The 10,150-nt window shown below is 48.0% G+C and overlaps 1 protein-coding gene across 1 annotated transcript; it reads right to left on the minus strand.

Annotated features, from left to right (window-relative positions):
• Nucleotides 1-4,426: 4,426 nt before the first annotated feature.
• Nucleotides 4,427-5,353, minus strand: LOC117438563 (olfactory receptor 5G3-like). Its single transcript, XM_034074034.1, has one exon. The coding sequence runs from the start codon at nt 5,351-5,353 to the stop codon at nt 4,427-4,429; it is 927 nt and encodes a 308-aa protein (XP_033929925.1).
• Between the last annotated feature and the right edge of the window lie 4,797 nt (nt 5,354-10,150).

The following is a 10,150-nucleotide window of genomic DNA, read 5'->3' on the forward strand; positions in this document are numbered from 1 at the left end:
AAGCACACTTGGAGCTCTTCAATGCTTTGCAGGTAAGGAACGAATATGTGGAATATGTGGTCATGGAACTGATCATTACTGGCCTTTGTCGCTCACTTATTGGTCATTCTTACAGATAAGGAGATGACACAGCAAGTGCAGGGTATGGAGAACCAGCACAACAAATGGTTTTCTTCAAACAGCTTCAGGTGGTTTTAATCAAGGCCTGAGCCTTCAATAATTCATCCAAATAAGGATCATCTGTTTTCGATAGCAAGACTGAGGCAGGACCATAGTGTTTTGTGTCTAACTTGTGCTAAATGACGGTAGTGCCCACAAACAGGAGGCTCATCCTTGAGGTAAGGCAGTGACCACTGTCTCCATTGCCTGCTTGATAAACCTTTCCAAATGAAGAACTGAGGGAAGGACCAAAGGGTTTGATACAGCTCTGGTGTCCCAAACACAAGGAGGACATGGAGCTGCTTGAGCACGTCCAGGTGTCAGCAACGAGGATGCTCAGGGGCTGGAACAGCTCATGTATGGAGTCAGGCTGATAACATTGGGACTGTTCTGTCTGGAGAAGAGAAGCTGTGTGGAGACCTCAAAGCAGCTTCCAGTGTCTGAAGGGGATTACAAGAAACCTGCAGGATCTCTTTGGACAAGGGCCTGTAGGGACAGGCCAAGGGGAATGGCTTGAACCTGCCCAAGAGAGGGGAGACTGAGCTGAGCTCTGAGGCAGAAGCTGTTCCCTGGGAGGGTGCTGAGGCGCTGGCACAGGGTGCCCAGAGAAGCTGTGGCTGCCCCATCCCTGGCAGTGCTCAAGGCCAGGTTGGACACAGGGGCTTGGAGCAGCTGCTCCAGTGGAAGGGGTTGGGGCTGGAGCTGGAGGAGCTTTAAGCTCCTTCCAACCCAAACCAGGCTGGGATTCTATGATCCAGGCCCATGAAATTGTCCTTAAGACACAACCATGCCAACACACTGACCCTCCAACTCACTGCCTTTGGGCATGGACCAGCTCTGTCAAGCAAGGCAGCTGTAGAAGTGAACTTGGTTAACAAAGAAGAAAGTTTCTTTCTTGTTCTCCCCAGCTAATTAATCTCTGGTGTCTTGTTATGAAGAATGAGGTAAGTCACATGCAAGTGTTGTGAGAAGCTTTTGTGGTGATGAGGAAAGTTCCTTGGTAAAGCCCAGAAGGTCTTGTTAAAGCTGATGACTCCTGGAAGGGTGGTTGGTCCCCAAGGAGCACTTCTTGCTTTGGGCCAGTGAGCAGCATCACTTGTGATGGAAATAGCTGTGACTGCTTGTCTTGTGAAAGCCTGGATGTGGGGCCTGCTGGAGGCTTTCTGTGCCCATACAAGCTTGGTCATACTCTCTCTTTAAAGAGACATCCTTGTCTTCATGACCTGTGCAGATAATGTGGTTCTTGCTAATGGGGTGCTTTGTCCCTTCCTGCTTTTGACCCCCTAATATAGAGAGCTGGGGAAGCTCATTGCATTTTTCCTTATCTTTGAACCTCCTCAATGACACCTCATACTTTAAACTTCTTGCCATTCTTTTCCTTGGGATGTATTTGCTTGTGTCTGTTCAGCTGTGAGGGAAGCTCAAGTCCACTACATCCATCCTCCATGCCTGACTGGCTTTCAGAAACAGGTTTTTTCTACCATTATCAATGTGATTTGTAGAATAAGCATGGGAATGGGGTCACCTGACTCAACATCTACAAATCCTTGTCTAGTTATGAGCTAGTCAGGTCCCTTCTAGAATGGATGGGAATAAAAGGATGTTTTCTCACATCCTAGGGCAGTTGGGGAGGATGGATGTGGTCCAGAACAGGTCTGACCATCAGAAGGACTTGTACCATGGACCCTCTGTGCATGGTCTGTGCATCTCAGAATAGCTTTCTCTGGATTAACCTAATTGCAGTCAGGATCTGAAGGCCTCCTGGAGGTCAAACTGGATCAGCTGCCCCCCTCAAACCTAATTCCAGTTTGTTTGAATCCAAAAGACAGGACAAGAGGAAACAGCCTCGAGCTGCACCAGGGCAGGTTCAGGTGGAGCTGAGGAACAATTCCTGCCCCACAGGGTGCTCAGCCATTGGAACAGGCTGCCCAGGGCAGGGCTGCAGGCAATGGCCCTGCAAGGGTTCACATCCCATGGAGACGAGGCCTCAGTGCCATGGGTTAGGGGTGGCCTTGGCAGGGCTGGGAATGGTTGGACTGGATGAGCTTGAAGGGCTTTTCCAGCCTGGTTGGTTCTAAGAGTCTGAAAGGAGCCCAGTTCATGCAGCCTGAGCCCAGGCTGTGATGGGGATGGGAACACAGTGAGGGGAGAAAGCTGAGTGTGTGTGTGTGTGTGTGTGAGTGTGTGTGTTTGTGTGTGCGTGTGTGTGTTTGTGTGTGTGTGTGCGTGTATATGTGTGTGTGAGTGTGTGTGTCTGTGTGTGTGAGTGTGAGTGTGTGTGTGTTTGTGTGTGTGTGTTTATATGTGTGTGTGTGAGTGTGTGTGTTTGTGTGTGCGTGTGTGTGTTTGTGTGTGTGTGTGTATATGTGTGTGTGAGTGTGTGTGTGTGTGAGTGTGAGTGTGCGTGTTTGTGTGTGTGTGTGTGTTCAAACTTGCACTCTTGCAGCTCACTCTTTATCTGAACAAATCCTGGAGCTACAGAAACACCTTCACTGAGCACAGATGGAGACACAAAACTGATTTAATGACTCAGCTTTTATTTATGTAAATTTGAAGAAGATGAAACTACTTCAGATCTCCCAATCCCTCCTCCCAACAGTCTTAAAAGCTTTATTTTATTTTTCCTTTCAGTTGGACTAAAACTTTATTGAGGAAAGAAAAAAGATAATTGAAGAACTAAGAAACCACTTTCTTTGCATGTTTTCCTATGAGTGGTGGTGGAAACTATCACTTAATTTGCAGAACAGGAGACAGATGCAGTGAAATGTCCCAAGTCAGCTTTGGTTGCCCTCAGATAGAAATGTGGTGCCATTTGCTCTGTCCTGAAGGGCCAAGGACATGGCCATGCACTTGACATGGACATCATGCAACCTTCAGAAGGGTTGGGTTGTTCTGGAGCAACATCTGAAAGCTCAGAGGGAGACTCAGGCATCTACAGTTGTTAATAGTCAATGTTGAGGCAGCTGAACTCAGTCCCAGATGCCTTTATGCTTCTTGACCTTGGTTCCTCCAATATGACCTGCTCTACCCATGCTCATGTGAATGTTTCATTGGGATAATAGTCTAGGACTATGGAATTATGTCTATGTGGTGCTGGCATCATTGTGAAGATATAAGTGGGATGGCTCAGGCACAGGTACACGGTACTTCATGACTTCTGCTTGCCCAGAGCAGTGGTAAATGCTCCAATCCTGCAGTGCTCAAGGCCAGGTTGGACACAGGGGCTTGCAGCAGCTGCTCCAGTGGAAGGGGTCCCTGCCCATGGCAGCGGTTGGAGCTGGAGGATCTTCACGTTCCTTTCTAACACAAAGCATTCCATGATTCTATGTCTCTAGGATAGCCCTAAGGCTCAGCCATGGCTCCAGGTTTCAGCACGGCCCTGGCAGAGGCTGCAGCTCTATGGGCTGAGGGAATGCACATGTTGGAGTATTTTGGGCTGTTTTATGTATACAATGTGTGTCCATCACCCATCAGCTCTCTGTGCAGGAAGGCAACAGGAGAGACATCAGGGCAGGCAATGACATTGCTCCAGGCTGCCATGGGCTGCCATGTTACAGGTCTGAAGGTTGCTGAGGAAACAATAGCTCCTATGGTCTTTTCCGCTCAGGACGCCATGGTGATCATGGCTTTCATTGCTGTCTACAGGAGATGGCAAGCAAAGGAGTGGAGAAGTGGACAGGGGTTTCCTTGATAGTGTCTGCTCTTTGGTGTGGATTCATTACTACAATGTCTTAAAAAGCTTTCCAAGTGCTTCAGTCATTACAGAGGTCACACAAGTACCAGATTTAACTTAAGGTCTTGGCTGTGTGAAATGAAATGAGGTGAATGGTGCTGGAAATCATTGAATGAGGTTTGAGAATCAAAACCTAAAATTACTTCCTGCACAGTGTTCCAGGTATTTCCTCTCCTCTCTATTTATCTTGTTAAAGGTGTTTGTGTCCTTTTGTTATGGCCCTTCCTGACTGTCTAGAAATGGAGTTTGATTTAGTGCAACAGGAGAATTCACTCTCTGTTTATTCTCATTTGCCAAACAAAACTAGTGCAACAGAAAACGCAGCACATACCTGGAGTGCAGGGAATTGTTAAAGCTTTTGCAAGGTTCTTATTTGTATATGCAGGTGGTGATATCAAAGCAGCCAGGGCATCATGGAAGTTAAGGTGCTTAAGACTCCCCCAGCAAATGTTGTCCATCTGAGAAACTTAACAAACAGTTGAGCATCTCCCCACATCTCCATTCTGTCTGCTCCTAAACTTAAAACATTCAATATCACTTTATTTTCAAGAGTCTCCTCAAAGCCTCCTTCACCTCCTTATTCCTCAGGCTGTAGATCAAGGGGTTCAGCATGGGAGTCACTATGGTGTAGAGCACCACAGCCCATTTATCTGCTCCTCTTGAGCTGTGTGAGCTGGGGAATAAATACATAAAAAAGCATGCCCCATAGAAGATACTGACAGTGGTGAGGTGGGAGGTGCAGGTGGAGAAGGCTTTGCGCTTGCCCTCGGCTGAATTGATGCTCAGGATGGTGGGGATGATGGCCACATAGGAGAGCAGGATAACCAGGATGCTGAACACACCAAAGAGAGATGCTGCAGTGGTCAGGATGATGTGGCTGAGGGTGGTGTTGGAGGTGGAGAGGGAGATGAGAGGGGAAATGTCACAGAAGAAGAGGTCGATGGTGCTGGAGCTGCAGAAGGACAGGGTGGACATGCTGATGGTCTGTCCCACACCATTGGTCAGCCCCATGAGGTAGGAGCCAGTCACCAGCTGGAAACAGCACTTTGGGGACATGACAAGGGGGTAGAGCAGGGGAAGGCAAATGGCCACATAACGGTCATAGGCCATCGAAGCCAGCAGGAAGCATTCAGTAATCCCAGAAAGTTGAAAGAGGAAGACCTGAGCCACGCACCCAGCATAAGCAATGCTCTTCTTCTCCAACATCAAGTCAACCAACACCTTGGGGGTGACGATGGTGGAAGAACAGAGGTCTACAAAGGCCAGGTTGCCCAGGAAATAATACATGGGGGAGTGGAGGTGGGGGCTGGCCCTGATCAAGATGATGATGCCCAGGTTGCCCACGATGGTGACAAGGTAGGTGAGCAGGAAGAGCAGGAACAAGTTGCCCTGAGTCAGTGGCTCCTCTGTGAACCCCACCAGGCTGAACTGGGTCACTTGGGTGCAGTTGCTTTGTGCCATGGGCTGGATGGTGCTTTGTGTGTGAGCTGCTGGCTGGAGGTTTCTTGTCCAGCAGGCAGGGATGTGCCAGGTGCAAAAGCCTCTGTGTGCTGGGAGCTGCTCAGAGACAGTCCTGCAGGATGTAAAGGGAGAGTTGAGGCACAGATCAATGAGGAACAGGTTGGGGAAAGTCCTGTCCCAGCACAGGGAGAACAAAGGGCTGCTCAAGCACTTCAACACCATGGCACAAGGTGGTGCCTGCTCCTCTGGCTCACCTGCAGATGCTGAGCAATGAGCCCTGTGGAAAGCAGTGGGGAGGTTGCACACCCGAGCAGCTTTACCTTAGTGCTGCACTTCATTGCCTGCGTTAGTGCTGAGCCTGGGGCTTGCAGACCATACGGCTCCACCTGGAACACAGAGAAACGTGGTGCTTTCACAGTGCAGAGTTGATCCTTCATGCTTTTGAGGGCATTTCCCAACCACCTGCTCCTTTCCTCTCTGCTTGGTTTCTTCATTACTGGAATGGATTACTGATCTATAGATAGTGCAGGTTAGCCACAGCCTGCTCTAGTGGATGGAGGGGGTGGGAACTGACTGAGCTTTAAGGTCCCTTCCAATGCAAGCTATGATCTTATGCAAGTTTACACAGAGGTTTGTATTGGTTTCCCCTCCCTCCTGTGTGTTCTCCATGAGGCTGATCTCCAAACCTGCCTTCTCAGCAGCTGCATGGGGAGGACACAGCACAAGCAGCTCCCTGGGAAGCCCAGAGCATCCTCAAGAAGCCCAGGACCCTGCAGGAGGGCAGGAGATGAAGACAGGAGCTGCTGCTTGTTGCCAAGAGAGAAGCACAGGAGAATGATGGGCTGAAAGATGCTGCCCCTCACTTACATCTCAGCTCTGTCTCTGCTGCCCTCCTGATGCTCTCGCAGATGGATGTGAAGATGAAGGTGGCTGGAGCTGTGCAGGGAGCCTAGCAATGAACCAGCATCAGCAAAGCCCCTTCCTATTTGATGGGATGTGGGGATGTGGGGACTGTGAATGTCTTTGGGCCCCAGGAGGTGACAAAGCCCACAGCAGGTCATTATCTCTTCTCTGTGCTGATTAGTGTGGGGATGAAGTGTACCCAGAGGAGATGACCTCAGCTTGAGCAAGCAACAGGGCTTTGGGCTCCCTTAGAGCAAACCACACAACAACCCCACCTTTCACATCCACGTTTGGAGCATTTCTGAGGCAGTTACAGCTGCACAAGGGCCATGGTTGGCATTATCATGGCAGGGAGCTGACGGGAACCTTGCTGATGGGAGCTGGTACCAGGGTCCATCAGCAATGTCAGGCACCACAGTCAGGAGTGAGTTTACAGGAAGATGGTAACAAGGGGCAATGGTGAGAATAGAAATGGTTGCAGGAACTCTTCTTTGCATGGCTGAAATCCTCTTTAAGCAGCATTGGAAAAGCCAGTTTAAAAAGTTATGGGAATAATCAGTGGTGAATTATGTAGACAGTCACTTGCCAGCACTGCCTGCACTCAGTGTGGAAGAAGGGGAAAGACATGTCCCCAAATCCACATATTTACAGCAAATTGTTCCTGGGGTTTATTAGTGCCCCTGGAGATGAAGAGAATGATGCTTCCTGTGGATTCTGGTTGTTGTCAGCCAAAGGGTGTGAAATCACCTCTGAAAGGCATTGGGGTGCCTGGACACCTGAGAGACATGGAGTGGATGAGCCATGCCTGAGCACAGCTGCACAGCCGCAATGATGAGCACCTCATAGGATGCTTCTGACATACTTGTGGACTATGCAAGGAATTTAGTCTGACCTTGGCAACAGAATGAGAATGGGTTTTAGGGACATTTCAGATCATGCAGAGGATCCCCAAATGAGACATGAAGCACAAGTGACTCCATCTCTGGAGCTGCTGTTTTCCCTCTGTGCACACTTGACAGCCCAGTTTTCCATCCCCAGTGGGATTATCCACATGCAGTGCCTGGATGTCCAACAGCTGAGCTGGTGACTCTGGGCTTCCACTGTATTGAAGGGTGAGAAAAGGGCATTTCCAGGCAATGATGAGTTGTCCCAGGCTGAACTAATAGGCCTTTATCCCCCTGAGCAGCCTCAGCTGGGGCTCCATCCCCACCCTCTGCCCAATTGCCCCCATCTCTATTTAAGCTCACTCCAGGGAGGTTGGGTTTTATTAGAGGCATTGTGGTTTCCAGTTTAGAACGAGTTGTGTCCACTTATGAAATAGTTTGATGGTGACCTTGGTTTGCTACTGGATTTCCCTAACTGCTGCTGGACCTGATCCTGACCAGGGGATTTACTTCATTTGGGTCTCTTTTTTACTCTTGGACCTGCCTCATCATCACCAGATTTCCTGATGCTCTGGAGTCTTGGCTGAACTTGGCCCAGGTCTCTGTTCCTGCCATATTTCTGTAGTTCAGGTACTGTGGGATGGTCCCTGCTCACTGTGGTGTCCCCTTTGGCTCTGTTTAAAGAGATGAATGATGCAAACCCCTGTGGTGGCCCCCAGGCTCCTGCAGAGCAGAGCTATCATCCTCTGCACCCAACAGTGCTCACTGCTCTGACTGTCCCTCTCTATTTGGAACATGTCCCTGCATGGGCAAAATAGGAGCCAGTGTTCTCAGTGAGGGCAATAGGGTAAAGAACTGAACATTATATACATGTATCATTCTCTGGTCCATAGTGACTTCTCCTTTCCCAAGTGTAATATTAGACTTTGATTGAGATGAAATCTGGTATATATTTGGAGTGTGCATTTTGTGTCTCCAGCAGGAGTTTCTGCATTGTGTAGACCCTTTCCTCTGCAATGCCTGAAGCAGAATCATGCAATGATGCTCTCAGTATAAAATGTATTCCAAAACCTCAAACCTCTTTCTTATATTGCTGGAATTGACAATTGTGCCTCCCTGCACATTAGACTGAGCTTCCTCTTGGACATTCAGAGAGTTGAATCCACTCTGTACAAGACTATGGAAATCCAGAGCTCTCTTGGGAGCATAGCACCAAGTCTGGATAAATGTTTGAGTATTTCTGTATCTCTGCTTTGAGAACATTATTAAAGCCAAGAGGAAATAAAGACACCAGAGTGGGGTAATGAACCCTACAGATGACACTTCTCTTCTAGGTCCCTTTTCCACAAAAGCTTGGGTCAGATGAATTTTGAGGCCAAACTTGGGCTTCTTGTGGCTCTAAGATTTTATATGTATGGTCTGAGCAGCAATATCCAACAAAACAGAGGAAGAAAACAAGGTCTGGTGAAGTTTCTATAGGAAGTATTGTGTTATGATCTCTTAGCAGCCTTCCAGTATGTGAAGGGGGGCTATAAGGATGCTGGGGATGGACTCTTCCTGAGGGACTGTAGGGACAGGACAAGGGGTAATGGGTTAAAATTGAAACAGGGGAAGTTTAGATTGGATCTAAGGAAGAAATTCTTTCCTGTGAGGGTGCTGAGGCACTGGAATGGGTTGCCCAGGGAGGTTGTGAATGCTCCATCCCTGGCGGTGTTTATGGCCAGGTTGGACCATGGGTGTCATGGCTTAGTGTGAAGTGTCCCTGCCCATGGCAGGGGGGCTGGAAATGGATGATTTTAAGGTCCTTTCTAACCATTCTATGATTCTATGATATCAAAGGTCTCTGTCCTGCCAAGCTCTTTAGCATCTGATTACATCAGTTCTGCCTCCTTCATTGAGTACAGTTTGAAGCCACTTTCCCGCAGACAAAAGAGAACATCTCATCTCTTGCTGCTGTTTGCCAGAGCACACAAAAGAGACTGTTCACCATCCATATTCTGTTCAAAGCATCAGTTAATTCCCACTCACAGCAGGTAAAGATATTTTCCCCCATCAGTGTGTTTTGGTTTCTCTGAGACCCAGACAGCTCTCAGTTAGGATCGATTCTGTGTTCAGGATTGTCTTTCATCTATGGAAATGAGCCACTGTCTTAACTCCTATATGAAACAAACCATTTGGTGTTTCCTGGTGTGCGTTAGCAGGAGTTCAGCATGGGCATGGAATGTGGGTTCTTGTCTTGTGCTGGAATTCTATGGATTGCACCATTTAAGTGAATGGCACTTCAGATGAATGTAAAACATCCCTTAAAATGAGCAGGATGAAGCCTTAATATGCCCAAATTGTCCTTAACACTGGGTAGCCTCAGCACCATTCATCATCCTGTATTATGAATGATACTGTCTACAGTTTCTTCCTTAAAGTGAAATCTACTTTGAAGTTGCACCCTGGGGAGGGATACCTCTTGATATACTAAAGTGCAGCCTGAGACCTTGATTCCCACCAACTTCTGCTCTTTGAAAGGCACAAACAAATGCAATGAATCTTTTGAAGCCTTTTCTCTGACTCTTTCTCAGCCAGCAAATGTAAAACTGCACTTCCTGTTCCCTCCCAGCCCAGCAGCTTTAATAAAGAGCTCACAGGTAAGAGTGAGGAATTTTATTGGAGCTGAGGGACAAGGTCAAGAATCTTGCAAGAAAAATAAGTATTTATCAGTGACAAAGGCTATAACCGGATAAAGCTGATTGGTGTTTCCTGTGAGGAAAAGAGGCCTGGGATAATTCAGGGCAATTGCTTCCTACAGACAGGTGACTGTGATATAAATTGAAGATTGAGTCTCCTTCTCCTCTTGATCTCTTCCATGGAAGAAGTGATGGTCGGGTCCATTTCTCATGCAATACTGTCAGTGACTTTTTGTTCAGGAATTGTTTTAGAACCTACATAAAATCATGAGGGGTAGTGGGAAATCCCAGAGCTTTAGTGCCTCATAGGCTTTCCACTTGACATGTAATCC

The sequence above is a fragment of the Melopsittacus undulatus genome, unplaced genomic scaffold (genome assembly GCF_012275295.1).
Source record: "Melopsittacus undulatus isolate bMelUnd1 unplaced genomic scaffold, bMelUnd1.mat.Z mat_scaffold_49_arrow_ctg1, whole genome shotgun sequence".
In the NCBI taxonomy this organism is placed as follows: domain Eukaryota; kingdom Metazoa; phylum Chordata; class Aves; order Psittaciformes; family Psittaculidae; genus Melopsittacus; species Melopsittacus undulatus.